This window comes from Pollachius pollachius (genome assembly GCF_949987615.1).
Source record: "Pollachius pollachius genome assembly, chromosome: 10".
NCBI lineage: Eukaryota > Metazoa > Chordata > Actinopteri > Gadiformes > Gadidae > Pollachius > Pollachius pollachius.
In genome coordinates this window covers 10,684,648-10,702,648 of record NC_136943.1, presented here as the reverse complement: position 1 = coordinate 10,702,648, position 18,001 = coordinate 10,684,648, and the positions used below count along the sequence as shown (strand labels likewise).

Here is an 18,001-nt window from a genome sequence, read left to right as displayed (position 1 = left end):
CCAGCCCCGTACAATATTAAAGCAGAACTGGGCATTTTTGTTTTTTCTTAACTTGCTTAAAGTGTGTGAAAGTGGTTTAGGTAAATATACACATGATGAATAGAGGGTTCGACAGCAACAGGACTATTTGAAGGGTGTTACCAAACATTAATACAAAAGTACTTAAATAGGTGCCAATTTCTACAGCTGATTTTATTAGTCACAATTACGTTATAAAGGGATCATGATGCATAAGTTACTGCATTCATGAACCTCCTCGCAGCAAGCTTCTTAAGGCGTCATCAAATCAACAGGGGCTGGCATGAAGCACCTTATAAATATTCCCTTATGACACAACATTGAAATTTTATGAAATGTTCAACAAAAAGGTTGCAGATATCCCTTACATAATCCTATCCTCATGTTCCAAAAGTTCAATCAGACATTCCAAAGAAAAGTAGACTTAGATGTTCAAATTAATTTCAAAATGTTTAATGTTTCATAGAAAAACAAGACTTTACTGTAAGAGGGTAACGCGACACCTGGGACTTCATCAAATGGTTTCTTCTTATCGGAAAAGCAGATACGGCCAGGTTTGAAGCATTAGTTGTTGAATTTATTTTCTACATAAGATACCAACATATATTAGAGTGCATCTTTATAATGCCAGCACTAGCATAACACAGCAATAGGGAAATTTTAACTAAAATAACTAAGTAAATAAATGTGGTGCTTCCTTAATTGTAGCACAGTCTTGTGCTACAATTGTAGCACTCATACTAACAGTCTGCCATTCAAACGCCATTAAGACAATAGTGGGTCAATTAAACATGTAACTATGTCATATGTGGGAATGGTTGAGTGAAGCGAGTGTGTTAAACGTTGAATGTTCAATTGAAATTTGTGAAAATGATTCAGCGCATAAGGGTTTAAATCGAACAAACCTAGATGAATTGAATTTGGTCGTCGCTACAGAATAATGAAACCATTTAGTGATCAACACAGATTGAGTTGGGGTTCTGCACTTTGCTTGGATTAACTGGTCCGGGTGAAATATTAAGGTGCATACAAACGGATGAGTTGAAATATGCCTCTACTTGTTTCAATACGTTAACATTCATGTATCGCTGATTGACTTGCGATTCGGCTAATGGGATTAGAGATCTGAGGTACTTCTGTCAGTACAGCTGACAAGGCACGACCGATATCAAGGAACTAACACACACACATACACACACACACAGATTAAACTTACAATTATACAAAAAAAGTAAAACACATACAATTCAACATTAAGTGAAATTTCGTTTTTCTATTTTTCATTGCTTTCATTTTCCATTTTCCATCGTTGTTTTCTGCGCCTCGTTCTTTCCTTCTTTCTGTCTGTCGGACCCAGGTGCGTATCGGATAGGGTACAGGGTGGGTGGGTCTGGGGTCAGGGTTCAAGCTGAGGGCTCCAGGTGTAACACAGACTAAAACGTGATGCTGCTAACTTGCTACTGTTGTGATTTCTTCGCTAGAGCCTCCGCTTCCTGGAGAAGGTAAAAAGAAAGAAAGAAAGGAAGAGGGGCAGAGAGCAAGATGGAGAGGGGGAGAGGTAAGACAAAACAGAGGTAGAGAAATAGGAGATTTACATGACATTTACATGAAGAATAACAAGCGTTGTACCCTAGAGGCATCATCCAAATGGGGTTGAATGAAAGCTTTAACAAAATGGAGGGGTTATCACTCAGTGCACTGGTTCATACGCCCTCTACTCCGTGTGTGTGTGTGTGTAAGCTAAGGAGAGAGAGAGCGAGAGAGAGAGAGAGAGAGAGAGAGAGAGAGAGAGAGAAAGAGAGCGAGAGAGAGAGAGAGAGAGAGAGAGAGAGAGGAAAGCCCCGCTGTTCCCATAGTAACTGGCACACCTCCATGCAGTTCCGCAGGTGGCAGTTAGGGAGCGCCAGGGTGCCAGACGGGAGGGAGAATAGAAATTGTGCATAGGAGGGCTGCTGTCGCCACTGTTGGGGTGCACAGGGATATCATGAACAGATGTTGTATGTAATATGTGTGCTTTCTTTACGGACACTGAACCACTGGAGAACACAGGAGAGCAAAGAAGTACCAAGTGAGCGGGGGGCCAGAGCTAGGGAACAGACAGCTGTGTGTGTGTCTGTGTGTGTGTGTGTGTGTGTGTGGGGGGGGGGGGGCAGTGTGTTTATCCTGGCTTTGGGGTAGCTTACCTTGGAGCCGGGGGGTGCGGTCAGACCCAGGAAGGCATAGACAGCGTTGTCCTCCCTGGCGTCGAAAAATGCCTCGTAGTTCTAGAGACAGAAGAAGAACAAGTTAGAGAAGCCGTTTTATTTTAGGGGGTTGGCGTGGCTGATAGCGTTGATCTGAGCTGAACAATAACCGTCTCTGTGACCTTTGTGAAGCTGATCATTTGAAAGAGTTTGGAACACATACTGGGGCTTGGCGTGAATTAGTGTGCACAATCTATGCTGGGGCTGTTGTTCAATAGTGTTGAAGACTGCATGCAAGTGTCCGTGGCTAAGGATGAGAATGTTTTTAAATATGGTTTGGTATTGGTTTTGAATACATCATTCATGAGTAATGTTTGAATTTGTGCTCTCTGTCTCTCTGTCTCTCTCTCCCCCTATCTCTCTCTCCCTCCCTTTCGCTCTCTCTTGCTCTCTCACTGTTATTTATGTTTATTGTCGCACTCCCCTTCTCTCTCGCGCGCTCTCTCTCTTGTTGATGTTCTCTAATTATTCCTCTTACTCTTGGCCGGTTGTGTCTCAGCACACGTGCACACACACAAACATACACACACAGACACACACGTGTGGGCTCTCTTCAATAGCCGTAAGATGCAGAGTGCTCTCTCCTTGGTGACATTTACAACAGCGCATTGTCTATTAGAAGCACAACTTCTAGCCATACATCTGTTTGAATTATGGGACGCCTGGCTGCACAGGGGCTTTCGGCATGGCTCTCTCGAATAACACTGCGCCACTGTTGGTTTATAAAACGACAGGGAGGGAATAGCCTCCTGAATGCCACTGAATTATCGATATTGTCGGTATGCATGTAGGGGTGTGTGCGTGTGAGTGTATGCAATGGGCACAGTAGTGTAGTAGCTAAGGTGGTCGACTCCTAGTCAAAATGAGTCCACAGCTTGATGGAACGCCTCCTAAAGCGAGATAACCCCTAAACCCTACCTGCTCCTAAATGAGATTAAGTATCTTAATTCATTGTGTCTCAATCCTCTGCTCAATTGATGAATCTATATTAGGAATATATATTGAACCTATCCTCACCCCACAGTATTTGCTGTCGTTGAAGATCTGTGGGGGGAGGGGGTGGCCCGTCGCAGGCCTTGACTCGTCCGGAACGTTCTCCCGCATCCACTTCCTGTTGTCCTCGTCTGCGGCGATGTCACACTCCTCAAACCCAATCTTATTGGCTGCCAGGAAACCCATGACATCCTGCTGCTGCTTCTTGATCTGTGTGATACGCAGAGGGGGGAAGTGGACGGTTAGCAGACTTCTGCAATACTTTGACTTTACCACTTCCCTTATCCTAAAACAGAAGAAGAAAAGTCCTTTGTCGACCATGTTGTTTCTGTATCTTGTTGACATAAAGAGGAGGCCTCTGCACCCTCTTTGGACAGAAAAGTAGTCAATGACGGCCAGCAGGCTGACAGGTTACTAAGATACCAGTTGAGGAAGAAGGTAAGCTTTAGCAGAAGGATGCATGCATTTATAACATTGACTGTGGTGTTTTTTTAGCAAAATTTGTGCACTTTCAGAACAATATGCTTCAACCCTGAGTGCCGATACCTTAAAGGGAACATAATTACAAACACAATAACAGGCAAACCGTTAACGGTTTAACACTGATACAGTGTATTCAAGCCCAGCCCATTTGAATTGTCTAATCAGTTGTGGTCTTTGATTACATCATACCTCCGATACCTCAGTATGGGGAGCAAAGTACAAACTAGAGGACCAACAGACAAGGAGCGACTGTTCTGCAAGACAATGGCCAATAGTAGGCGCTGGAAGAGGTATGCAGAATGTGAGTGTGTGTGCATAGACATAGACAGAGAGACACAGAAAGACAGAGAGAAATAGGGAGAAGGAATAAGGAAGAGAAACAGGGAGACAGAAGAAAGGCTAAAGGAGCGTTTGAGCGAGAGCGTGCACAAAAGAGAGACACACACACAGACACACACACACACACACACACACACACAGTATGTTTCTTTTGGAGGCCACATCATGTTTGTTCCATATGCTGTCCCAGTGGTACGGGGTCTGGGTGGGTGTGTTGAAGAAGCTGGGAGGCCCTAGAAGGCCACTCGGAAGCAGGAGCTCCTCTGGGACTTGGGAGGCGGTAACTGGTCAAACATGCCAAATAAGGCCTGTTGCAGTGAGCCACTCGGGAACTTGGCAATCACGCCCACAGATGAGTGTGCACACTGATACACTCACACAGACACAGACGTTTGCATGTTTTTGTTTGAATTTACGACTTTGTTGAAAGTCATGTATATTTTTTTTCACTGTGGCACTGTAGTATATACATGATGTGATGAGATATTACATGAACAGGATGGCTGTACTGCTATACTTGGTGATCCTCTGCATATATCTAAACGGAACGCTACACATAACGCTACAAATAAACTGTGAATTTTATGTCACATTTCTCGATATGGATGTGCATATGGGGGCTGCATCATGGGCTTTATGACTCAGATTAGGCTATATAGATGACAAGGCATGCAAAATGAAGCAGCTAGCTACGCAAAGCATTATGAGATTTGAGTGGCTTGATTATTTAAAGTCAGAATACAAATTCCTTCCTCCAAATTATCTACCTATTTCAATAGGACGGAACATCCTTAGGATACAGATCAGGATATCACGCACACAAACCCTCAAAGATTCTGATCAAATCCATCCTGCTGTATACTCTTTGATAAGGGAGATCTTTTTTAATTGAATCTCCCTGTAATCATAATCTGATACTATGTCAATGGTGACATAGTATTGTATAGTATGACATAGTATATTTCACCCTTGTTCAAATTTCATAGAAAATGATGGTTGTTCAAAAGGAATAAAACCCATCCACCAAAGTCTCCAGCCACCCATCCCCTCTCCTTAAACCATCTGTTGGGTGGAGAACTGTAGATGAGGGCTTTAGCACCAAGGACGTCACATTATGGTTGGAGGTGGCAAGTTGCCATTTAAACAATTTGAATGTAATAATAACAATAATTTGACATATTGGGGGAATAAATGATGTGAGCTCAGGTTACAAGGACAGTCGGCTACTAAGCCTCACAGCCCCCTGTTGACTTCCAATGGCTAACGCACTTGAATTCAGCAGGGTACGATTAACCTCAGCCCCCCAAAATGCACTTAATGATCATAGAAAGGTCTCTTGGCACTCTAAGCAGCTCATGTAGCGTGAGCTAAGCGTTTGGTAGCCAAACAACCGCAGATCAATAACCCTAACAATAAGGAGCGAAACGAGTCTTGAAATCCAATCCTTTTTTTGTTTATTAACGCCCAGTACCATGCAGCACACAGAGCCTATGTTGAGTCTCTTCTCTCTGGGACTGTGTGTCTTTCAAGAGGCAACAGCTACACATAGGGTTGACATGTGTTTTGCAATCATTTTAAGACCACTTTGGGACCGAATTCACTGTCATGGTTTCATAAGAAACTACTGTCAACCTCAAACTGTTTTACAAGATTAGCCTACTTGACTAGTTTACTTTGATTCAACTGTACTACCAAACTATCTACTTGTCTCGCTTAAGCAGACACAAACTAACGATACCTTTGCCATTTGAAATGACAGATTTCCGATTAAAGGTTATGAACATCAACATGAATAACAGAGAATGCTAATATTTGCCACATGAGCTAGCATTCTTTTGCCACCAGCAGCAAGCAGCTGACATAGTGAATGCCGCTAAACACTGCACTAAGCTAAAGCTTCTGTGGTCTCTTCACTGCTCCCCAGGCAAAAGCTCCACAGGCCTGCATTGTGCTGTGGCTAAATTAATTTGTAGAGCATTTCTGGCCAGTTTCCAGCAGCCCGACTCTAATTGCACTGTGAGTAGACCCATTCCTAGCCACTCAGTGCACCCCCACTACCACCAGCACCCCTATCCCGGTTTAAGGGGGGGGGCTTTTAAGGAGTTAACAAGAGACGAGAGGATCACATTTTTGACGGCCCCTTGTTTGTAGGGAGCGGCAATAAATATCTCCTCAATCTCCTTTCAGTTGCATTCCTACCCTACCCTCCCTAAATCAACACACACAGACAAATACACAAATATAAACACACACGTTATCAGTATTTACTGTAACTATGGAGACTGAAAATGGGATAAGCGAAAGGATAAAGATCAGATCACATGCAGATTGCATTATATAAAAAATCCTCCATATCACTTCTTGTAATAATAGTCTTCAGAAATATGTTTTTCCTCTCAACACAAGGGCTGCATTATATTTGAAGGGGAGAAGAAAGAGAGAAGCAGGAGACTGAGACATCTAGGAGGCAGACAGACGGATCAGTGTCAGGTTAAAGGTCAGAGATGTACCACTGAGTAAATAGTACTTTGATCTTTCTTTGTTTTTATCGCATAGATGCAGTTCTCTAATTACGTTCAATACGATCTGCGAAACCAAACTGTCTGGCAACTAACTGCTAATAAAACTATGACTAATAACTGTATCACTTTCTTTTATTAGTTTTTGTATAATATGGGTGGAATAGCATTATACTATAATTACATTACTTACATTTAATTCAGAGGTTGACAGGGGCAACTGACTTGTCATGTCCAAATATCTTTTCGGTAAAAAAAGCCTCCAATAAAGTGCTTGGAAGTGTAGTCATTATGCCAGGAAACACTGTTCATCAATCATTCTTATGGGCATCAAAGCATTCACTCTTACTCAAAGGAAACAATACACTGCAGGTCAGGCCCTCCCAGCTGAAGTGGAATAGTTGCATTGTGTGAATTATTACAGGATGTGATCTATTGTCCAACTTTGATCCTCGCTGTTGGTTAGAACTGGTTAGCCAGCACTGTCTAACGTGCGTACTCTGACAGGGTAAAGGCACCACTTCACCCAGGCCTAACTCGTCCAGGGAGAGAAAGAGCTAGAACAAAACCCATTAGCTCCCAGAATGTACTGGCTATCGATTTGATGCACTGTGTCTGGAGCCACACAGGAGTGGATCAATAATGTGGAGTTTGATTTAATCAACCAGGTCTACTAAAAGAGTTTGGGTCAATTCGCTTTTCAATGACCCTATTGAGATTCTCTGTGTAGAGTACAGTTTAAATGAAACAGAGAACAGGTATGTAGGTTTAACCAAATATATCATTTCAAGCCAATAAAGGTTGGGATGGCTTACGGCACCGTCACTGATGTTTAGTTTGTGTTTTAAACCAACAAGAAAGATTTTTGATATGTACCACAAAGTACAACTTCTGCTGACCAGGAGAATGGTGATACCGTGTTGGGGGCAGTAGGTGAAAATAGCTTTGGAATCACCTGGTGAAGCGTGAAATGTGATTGAACAAACTCAGACTGTGTTGATGCCAGTTATGTGTCATAATTCAAATAACCATGGCATAATCAGAGCGATTACAAATTGAAGGTTCCAACCTTGAAATACTAAATACTAAAAATACTAAAAATACTAAATAAATAGTTTCAGTGTACTTCTATATTTACAGTATCTGTAACAGCATTACACTGAGACACCGATGCCCTGCTCTCAGACACAAGCCTGCACTATCTCTCTCTCTACCAGTGAGGAGGGGTTCAGCTTGATTGAATTAGTCTTGCAATGATGTTAACTAGGGATGGGTCAAAATATTAGATTATTCTTTCCCGAGGGTCAAAATCGATCTAACATTTTTTCCCATTCAAATATAAAGTTTTTCACAAGCCATAACTTTGTTTCCCTGGTAACGCCTGAGGGTTTGACAAATACCTGGAACAATCATTACCTTACCGTAAGGTTCTTATGCAACGGAAACGTTGTTCACTCCTCCAGTAAATAGGACGGACCTTAGCTACGACTTGGCAACGGGAGGTATTCTAGTCCGCTCAGCTATGAGCCAGAGAGCTAACGTTATGCATTGTACATATTTATGATTTGAAATTCGTCCCAGCCTTTATCTACAGATATTCTAGGGTCTATAGCATATAACCACGTTGTCTGATTACAGTTTAATTCATTTTTCACAATTTACCAGCTCTCATTTTTTAGAATAATCACCGGGCCATTTGTTTCGATGGGAATCGCGATGGTCTATGCTTTCAACATAAAGTGTACATATTTATAATTTGAAATTCGTCCCAGCCTTTATACCACAGATACTATAGGGTCTATAGAATATAACTAAGTTTTCTGATTACAGTTTAATGCATTTTTCACAACAGACAATTTGACTGGAACTACTTAGCAGGCAGTTGTTTTTTTGCGGTTAAGATATTAAGTGATTTCTTGACGATGATCCATGGCTGCCTTTGTGAATGTCAGCACGTATCGAATAGTCGATTATTTGTTCATACCACCCACTAATTATTCGACCATGAACATTTTGAGTTATTCACATTCCTAATGTTAACTATTGCATGAGGAGAATGGTAATGATGTTTCCATATCGCAGTCCTACCTATCACTATTTATCTCCAGTTTCAGTCTTCAAATGATAGCTTTGATGTTGGTAAGCGTGCATGCAAAAAATCCTAATCTTGTCTTTTTCCCATATTCAAATACTGCTTTGTCCTAAAGTAAGCGAGAGGTAACAAGAGAACCAGGTGTGTACCAGCAACACTGCTGTATTATTCTTTCCCAGGGGGGCAATACTACAAGCTGAGTACATTTACTGTACAGGCTTTCAATGTTCCTTGATGACGTTTTGTGGCTCAAACCCTGCCAGACGCTGGCATACGCTACAGCACAGTCAAGTTTTAAGATGGCTGGTTGGCTGGCATGGGCACCACAATCATCTCTACCCCAATTAGAGCTCTCTTAGTGAGAGCTCTTAGTGAGAGCTTTTCCTAGTGAGTCATCAGGTGATTCAAACACACGGCTCTCCAGTGTGCTTAACAAGGTGGCACCATCTCATCGGCTTCAAGCGCACAAACACACAACATTTAAACAACATAAATCCTGTTTGTGTGCGTGTACATGTGGGCGTGTCTGTTTGTTTGTGTGTGTTGAGCCGGTACTCTTTAAGAAAGTAATTTTGTGTGAAGAGTTATGTGTGTGCGTACGTGCACTGCTGCACTGGCATTTGTGTGTGTGTGTGTGTGTGTGTGTGTGTGTGTGTGTGTGTGTGTGTGTGTGTGTGTGTTTGTATGTGTGTGTTTGTGTGTGTGTGTGTGTGTCTGTTCGGTGCAGTTGTTCGGACAAATATGTTCCCTGGCCTCCTAGGACGAACCGATAAAGCGCTCAGGACTCATCTTCAGACAGGACTTGTCTTCCACACCACACCCGCCCCGAACCAAGTGGACAGAGCGGATCTAGGGGGATGCCACTCGGCTCAGGCAAATGTCAGTTAGTCACTCAGTAACAGAAAGCCAAAAGGAAATAAAATTAACAAATGTCACTGGATTTAAGAGTTTAGCCCAAATCGTGAAGGGCCCCCCTTCCTTTCAGGATGCAAGTTCAAGCAAATGACTGTGAAAACAAATGACTCTAAACGCAAATTACTGTAAATATGGAAAGTAATTTGCGTTTTTCTTTTCTGATATTAACATTGTTTTTGAGCGGCAGCTAAAACTGAGGTGCTCAGGGAATGACATCACATTAATCCTCTCTATGCTGGAAGGATCTTCTATTGAAGAATTAACTCATATATATCCATTGGTCTGTGTATGAAGTTCAGTATACTGTTTAAAAACAACTAAAGAAGCCCACTTTAATTTTCTGTAGTTTTTAAATCATGCAGTTATTTGTTTGCAGATGACCTGGTATCCCCCCCAAACACACACATACATCTTTGAGGGAGAAAACAGGCTATCGTTTCAGACGGAAACGCTGTGACAAACCAGATGACAAAGCACTAAACACTTTAGTCTCGAGTTCCTGAGTAATAACACAGAAATGCCTCGCCAACCACCTTATCACTACTCCCCATCTCATTTACACACAATAAGTTAGTAACGAGGGGAAAGTGAGCAGGTTAATTACACCTGCTAATTCTAAATGAATGTTATTGTGTTCAGAATCACAACGAACCACTTCACCGCCCCACCAGAGACAACAAACGATTAGTGCAAAATAGGAACATTTGTTTTCAACAATCTGAAACGTAAGACATGGATTATCAATTTGAATTGAATGCATTTGAATGATACAATATTATAGACAGCCTACATAGCAGAATTAAATCAGTAATCATTTATGCATGCTGCTTTTGTTCTCTTACCGAAGTGGAGCCTGAGGATGATGCTATGTACACTTTGACCACCATGTTTGGTTCCCTGGTGTATGCGATGGACTAAACTGAGGGAGATCGTCGTACGGACTGCAGGCAGCTCTCAGTGTGTCTATCGTTAAGCGAAAGCCACAGTTAAACTTCCCGACTGGAATCCCGTCCGAAGCAGCGCAGACTGTCTGCGCAAAGCGACGGCTCCCGACAGTGGATGCTAGACTTCGCATTCCTCGTCCGCCTCTACGCACATTCCCCGCCCCTTGAACCTAACGGGAGAGAGAAAGAGAGACTACAGTGATTTGAACACATTGTCCACACGTAGTCCTTCGCTGGTGGCCTATCGCCTGCATTGTGTATTTTAGTGTAGGAAATAAATGATCGGAGTGTCGGCTGTCTGCGTGGGCGTTTGTTTAACATGGTAACAAAACAGTGAAGGCATACGCTTTTTGTGCTGAACGGCCACAAGAAGCAGTTTGAGCAGCCATGTTCATTCGGAAGTCTTTGTGGCCACCTACAGGCGAAGGGGACAGGCGACGTTGACATTTTCTTAAAATGAATTTAGGGAAGCCGACAGACAAACAAAAAATGTGTCGGAGGGGAAAGGACGCCATATTGGCCTCAACGTGACGAAAATATTTCGTTAAAAATGTCGTTGTTTTTGCATTTCAATGTGTACACCTTCTCCATTAAATGCCATGGCGGGGAACTGTGTATAAATGAATGGCGTGTGTTGTCTTTAGTTCTGACTTAAATCGTGCAACGGCACATCGTGACAAACTAGAGTATTCACGACCTCTGCCAACGGGGAACGTGTTGTTTTTAAGCAGTATGTCGCCTATTGCAACCTTTACATTTTTTTCTGGTTTCCTCCCATCTATTTCTGCAAGAAGCCATTCGCGCATACCCAAGAACATCACCGGCTCCAAAATTCCAAGTGTTCTGCAGCCTCGAATGGCGCGATGTGATTGGCTTACACCATATCAATCACGCTTTTAGCCGCACCCCTCCCCCCATTCAACCACTCGCCTTTCTGTTCCTGTGTGTTTACTACACTGCCGAGCATAAGGGAGACGCTCGTCTTCACTTGCACTGAGCTCACCAAGAAAAAAACTGTTTTTAGTTGCATTTGCCAGAAAATCTCAAAAAGATCAACATGCCCAAGAGAAAGGTACGTATCCTGAAAATAATTTGAATTATTTGGTGAAAATCCGAGGTATTAATTCATTGCAAACGATTATGGAGTCATCCCTCAGAGACATTACTTAATTATAACCCAATTTCTAACGGACCTACATAATCGGAAAATTTCGCCTATTATCTAGAATTAATCTTCATTTTTTATGCGTTGGAATAAATATTTTCCTGCGCCTGTACGCCTTTTAAAAGCCGTTTTCTTGAAGCAGCCGCTGTCCTTTGGAGAGTCAGAAGTCTATCTCGGTCTCCATGCAGTTAAAGCACAAGCAGCAGCCATGCTTTGCAGCTCTTGTCTACCTTCCTCGGCGACCTACCGAGAACAAACGCTTCACTAATCGTCAATCCGGCCTCAAACCGCTTAAAAGTGCCATGAGAAAATGCGTTAGTACTTTTACTTTCCAATTTTAACGTAAAAATAAACATTCGCCGTCGCAATTCGATAAGATTATATATTTTTTCCCTTTGTTCGTAGTCCCAAATGGCTGCGATGGCATGGCTCTGCCGCCTGATGGCGCCACTAAGCATAAGCTGGTCCCTCCCCTTTTTGAAAGCCCTCCCGCGCCAGCATTCAAATCTGAGCTCCATGTATTGAATGAGAGAAAGACAAGGGGGGAGTAAGACAGAGAAGCAGTCCTAGGGTCTTCAGAATTGGGGCTCCAAGGCACTCCTAGTCATGATCTCACAGTATACTTCAAAACAAACTCAAAAGTATATTTATTACTAGTAAATAAACCTTAAAAACGATGTGTATTGGAAAATACTATGAGTTTTCATATGAAACCAAAAAGTTTCCTCAACTGCCTCATGAGCAGCCATTATATACAATTAAAACATTTTTTGAAAAGTAAGCAGTTAATAGAATGGCCGATAAGTATAATTTCCTTTTTTTGGGTTTGTACTTTGTGTTAACTCTGTCCTCTTGTGTTTCTCATTAACAGGGAGGAGATGCTCCGCCCAAGGAGGAGGTGAATATATTGCACATCATTTTGCACTTGAAACATCCAACAATGTGTATTATAACCATTTTTTTTTCACTCTGAACATAATGTTTCTTGTAACATTTTGTTATACAGCATTAAAATAACCAGATCAAGTGTGATTAACGGTATTTGTTGTATTTTCAGCCCAAGAGGAGATCAGCTAGGTTATCAGCGGTAAGTAACGCTTCAAAAACGTGCAACATCACTTGGTGCTTATTAAGGTCATCAATGTCATTTAACAAACATATTGTAGCATTCAAATAGTAAAAAATGCCCTTTAAACTCCCCACAAGGTAATGAAGTTGAATAATCAGCTATTATGACATACAGCAGCTCTATTACACATACACAGCTATTTAAAAAGATCCAACATGTACGTCCTATAAATAAATAACCAAAAAAGCTTAAAATTAACAAATTTGCTGATAGAAATGTTTAGAAAAATAGGAAACTTCCAGGCAAAAGTAAATGTGCTTAATGTAACTTTTACTACGTAAATTAGTTGATTACGTCATATATTAATAAATTATTACATTACTATAACAAAAAACATTGCAAAATATTATTTAACTCATTATAAAAACACAACTACACAAGTTAATGAGAAAGTACATGGACATAAGGCCTGAAATGTGTCTAGGCCATGCACTATGGCCAACAAGCATGTAACTTCCCTCCCCCTTTCTCTCAGAAGCCTGCCCCTCCTCAGGCGGAGCCAAAAGCCAAGAAGGCGGCAAAGGTACGATTATGCGTTGCACAGACTATATGCTATATAAACCATCGTTCATTCCCAACACCAATGGCGACGATGCCCTCCCATTGTAATTGTAATCCCTATCGAATGCTGCCCACACACAACCAAATAGAAAGGCTAAGCACAGCACGCAGGTTGATTTGGCCCCGCCATTTTGTAACGGTTCTCTCTCCCCGCCCTTGCAGAAAGAAAAGGCGGTGAACGACAAGAAGGAGGACAAGAAGACCAAGAAGGCGAAGGAGAACGCAGAGGCGGAGGCCAACGAGGAGAACCACTCTGAGAATGGAGACGCCAAGACCAACGAGGTCAGTACAGGGACCGGTACCCCAACGGAGGGTCCCCCCGGATGAACTGTAAAGTGTGCGACTACACGTCGGATCCGACCGCTCTCACCGGTGTCCCTTTCTCCACTCTGTCCTGCAGGAGGAGGCAGCTCCCGAAGAGGCCAAGGAGGAGGCCAAGTCTGAGTAGCACCACTGCCCCTATGTCCTGCTCCTACAACCTCTGACCCCTGAACCCCCTTCCTACCCCCAGCCAACCAACCAGCCAGCCCCCTGTGCCCCCCCCCCCCCCACGAGTCTCTCACATGCTCTCCCTCCAAGGCGTATTGTTAACAGAGGAATATTTTTATCAATGATTTTATAAGTATCCGTACAGATTTTTAGCACAAAAAAGCAAAGCTGATTATGGAGCAGATTTGCAGTGGTCATATCAAGTGTCTGCAAAGCAAGTCAAATACACTAAAAATCTTTTTTAAACGGCATTTCATGGTTGTCTGGAAAAAACAAAAAAAAAACAAAGGCTTGTTTCGATGTAGAAAGTGCGTCCCCCCCGCCGGATTGGCTAAAGTTGTGAGTTGTGTATACCCCGGTTCCCCACTCATCTCCCCCCACCCCTAACCCCCTCCCCCCCACGACCCCTCAGACAAAAAAAACCAGCCCTCTCCCTCGGTTTTAACCTCTTAATCATGTTTTTATTAACGGTTCAGCCATGTGTGTGGATAATTCTTTTTAGACCTTCTAAATGTGCAGTGAGTCCCGCCCCCCCGCGCCTCCCCCACTTTTCTTTTATTTTTGCCTCTGGCTCATGTTCAACTATTGTTGTATTTGGGTTGTTGTTGTTTTTTTTTTTTCATTGACTTGTTAAAAAAATAAGAAGCGTGTTTAAAGCGTGTTGTCCATAAGAAAGAGGAAGACGGTAACATGTGAAACATTCCGGAGAACAGTGACGCCCTCTGACCTGTTGTCTCCTTGACGACCCTGCGTGTTGAATGCAGACCACCTCGCTCCATCCGTGGCCCGCTTCACGTCAGCTTTTTCTAAAACACTCTGTGTTTTTTTTAAATGAATTGAATTTGGAAACCTTTTTCTGACCAAACGCAGGTGTCGGGTCCCTCTCTTATGTTCTGGAATTCTCTTAATAAAAGGAAGTCCTGGGAATTTTCCTCAAAGTGATGGCTCCAGTCTCCTGATTGAAAAGTATTATCTTTTAATAGAAACACTCCAGCCATTGAACACTGCTAGCTGTGTAGTCTATTGTTTATATGTCAGGCAATACCAGAGATATCAACAAATATATTTACCAACTTATTTTATATGCAGGCAGGCTGCGAAATTGAAGTCTCAACAGACTGGAAAGGCACTTGTTGGATACTTAAAAACTGAAGCAGGATTCAAGGAAGTATAATCTTAAATGATAACGGTGGCACGCTGGACTTGTATGTCTAGTCCTGGGGAAAATAAGGACATCAAAACATTTTATAACTATAATTACATAGTCTAACTGAATGTAAACAATACCTTCAAGTGCTAATTCTACAGCTCTAATCATTTCAATTTAGATGACTAAGACCCTAAAACATGAAACAAACTGCTCACTCATCACCTATGTAACAAAATCAACTCTGAATTTGGACACCTTGACATATCAGTTATATTGCTTGCTCTGAAAACTGCATTAAAGCAACCTCAAAGAAAGATCAAATAAGACGTACGCATTTTCCGTCCCACAAAGACCTCTTTATTAACTCTGATAAAAGCTAAAGTAATCATCCTTTCTCAACTTTTATAGCTGATCGTGTATCATCTATCGTCATTGATTCAGAGAGTGAACACTTTATTATTGCTGGTCACTGGTATTACCGTGTGAGACTATTAAAGAGGAACAGTGGAGCTATTGAAGAGGCCATCTTAGAGCATTTCCCCTCTGTTGCCCCCTTTCTCATTTTATATAAATCCAAAGACCGCCATGGCTACACTAACTTTCTTGAAGTTCTTGTCCTTTCTGAATGTCACATGAAGGGCATTTCATTAAAACCAAGGCTGTTGTGTTAGTTCTCTGTTGTGTCTGAACACACTTGAAGGGCATTTCAGTAAAACCAAGGCTGTTGTGTTAGTTCTCTGTTGTGTTTGAACACACTTGCACACAGTGGGCCCACACGGCATCCTCATATATACACACACACGTCGTCATTTGAATACAGTCAGATTAATCTGCCAATAAGTTCACCGTTTGTATGTTGTTTGGATATTGATATAATAGAGCCAGGCTATCATGTGTATGTGTCTCGACTAATAAAGGCTTATCTTATCGTATCTTATGGTTGGTTAGATGGATGCTGATGAATGTGAGATGTAACATTTCATGCGGGCCAGAGTTGACAAAATGTAAAGCCACTGAATGGAAGATTATTACACAGCACATTTGTGCCCTTGCCTCCAGCATTTTCTGCAATGTTTGTGTGGTGTGTGTGTGTGTGTGTGTGTGTGTGTGTGTGTGTGTGTGTGTGTGTGTGTGTGTGTGTGTGTGTGTGTGTGAGTGTGTGTGTGTGTGGGGGGGGTGCATGCATGGTTGGGTGGGTATGTGAGAGTTACTTATGTATGTTCAATTTTGATCATAGAGTAAAAACTATAGCTAATTATAATAATATGAATTGAGAATTCATCATTTGACATCTGAACCATGATTTTGGCACAATATAGGCTGCTGTGATTGAAATTCTCACTGCAACAGGCCTAATTTGTTATCCATAAATTTGGTTTGGCTATTTGCTTTGGCTCACCTACGATAATCTGTTAAATTAAAGAGTGAAAATAAAGAGTTACAATTTCACCGATTTGGGATATTGATGTTGGGCCACAGTTCCATGAAAAATTACATACATTGCATGTCCGTGCGACGGGCTCCATTTTGTCGATATTTTCGCTTGGACAAAAAAAAAGAAGATTTTAGCCTGAGCGCGACACTAGATGGCGTCATTGTACCATATTTCGTTGCCAAAAGCAAACCCATTCTGTATCGTGTACCAATATCTCCCAATGACCGCTGTTTAAGTGAAGTGACATGACAAGGGTTAAAGAAAACGACACCTTTCAACTGTTTGGCTCACTGATTCTGAATAGTAGCGTGGGGAAGTGGGGGAGCGCGGCAGAGCAGACTTTGGAGTGAGCTAGAGACCTTTGGTCTTTTTTATGATGCATTGCTGTTTCTTCGAACGGTATAGGCTTCATAGGCGACGCGCCTCGGTGTGATCGTCCCCAATGGGGGCCAAAACGTCCATATGGGTCGTTTTGGAGGACCTATAGACCATACCTATTGCCATTCTCTGACAAAAAGCTTAACAGTGGTGAGTGACTTAGTGACTATGGTTATGAGGTGTGTTAGGACAAAGGTCAAAAGTCTAAATATATTTATATTTTTTAATATTTATAATTGGTACTCATCCTATAGGCCCTCTTTCATATAAGAGACCCCAGATGTCTAGCCCAATCTCATTCTGTGCCCCCGTCAACGGTGTGTCGACATCACTTCCTCTAGGTTTTCTGGAAATCTACTTTATTGCTTAATTAAGGCTTCAAAAACATTTAAAGAAGAACTCAATCCAAACATAAACTTCTAGGTGGCCAGATCAGCCAATAGGGGCCCCAGCGAACGCTGACATTGACAAACACCCGATTCTGTTGTTTAGCTTGGATATCACGTCAAAAGGACTATGGATTATGTAGAGAAGGCTTGCTCGTAAACATTTAGGCTGCAAATAGAAATAAAGCAGCAGTAATGATTGGATGAGTAGGCTACTACATACAGACGGTGTAAACAAAAGCACAATTAAAGCAAGCTGAGCACTGTTCACATTACACATACATATCCTTCCCATATTTACTCGTCCGTCTGCAGCCTACACAGACATCTCTGGAGCCTATCTCCTCCCCCTTTATGACATCCTTTAATAGCTAGTTAGCAATAAGAATTAATTGTATGTGTTTTTATCTATTGCTATTATTGTGGGAAGTGTTTGGTTTTCTTGCCACCCTGGAAGTAACTGTTAAACTACTAGGTGCTACTATACGCACCATGAAGGTTGTAGCAATATAGGAAGCAGGACTTAATAAATAATAAAACGTTGATCTTTCAACAAAGTGTTGTTTTGAAATGTAGCCAATTGGAAAGTATACTCATTTATATTAATAAATAGATGTATAGCCTTGGTGCAGACTAGGACGAAAATAATTGCTGGGTGTGGGTGGGTGTTTCTCTTTTTTTCAAATGTGATTTGCACATTTGTGCTATTATTTCCAATCCTTATCTACAGCCATCCTGTTCAACCAAACGGTCACACGTAGC

The 18,001-nt window shown here is 41.9% G+C and overlaps 2 protein-coding genes across 3 annotated transcripts; one reads left to right on the top strand and one right to left on the bottom strand.

The window, feature by feature from the left end:
• Positions 1 to 455: 455 nt before the first annotated feature.
• Positions 456 to 10,701, bottom strand: sh3bgrl (SH3 domain binding glutamate-rich protein like). Its single transcript, XM_079744730.1, has 4 exons — positions 10,445 to 10,701; positions 3,279 to 3,464; positions 2,202 to 2,282; positions 456 to 1,511 (listed from the first exon to the last, which is right to left on the bottom strand). The coding sequence occupies exons 1-4, from the start codon at positions 10,487 to 10,489 to the stop codon at positions 1,476 to 1,478; spliced, it is 348 nt and encodes a 115-aa protein (XP_079600856.1). The 5' UTR covers positions 10,490 to 10,701; the 3' UTR covers positions 456 to 1,475.
• A 778-nt stretch (positions 10,702 to 11,479) lies between these two features.
• On the top strand, positions 11,480 to 14,828 carry hmgn7 (high mobility group nucleosomal binding domain 7). Of its 2 annotated transcripts, none has more exons than XM_079744568.1 (6): positions 11,480 to 11,618; positions 12,583 to 12,609; positions 12,769 to 12,798; positions 13,319 to 13,363; positions 13,564 to 13,683; positions 13,802 to 14,828. In XM_079744568.1, exons 1-6 carry the CDS (start codon positions 11,604 to 11,606, stop codon positions 13,847 to 13,849), a joined length of 285 nt encoding a protein of 94 aa, XP_079600694.1. In that variant the 5' UTR covers positions 11,480 to 11,603; the 3' UTR covers positions 13,850 to 14,828. The 2 variants fall into 2 exon arrangements, with proteins under 2 accessions (XP_079600694.1, XP_079600693.1); XM_079744567.1 differs by having other exon boundaries at positions 13,316 to 13,363.
• The last annotated feature ends 3,173 nt before the right edge of the window (positions 14,829 to 18,001 follow it).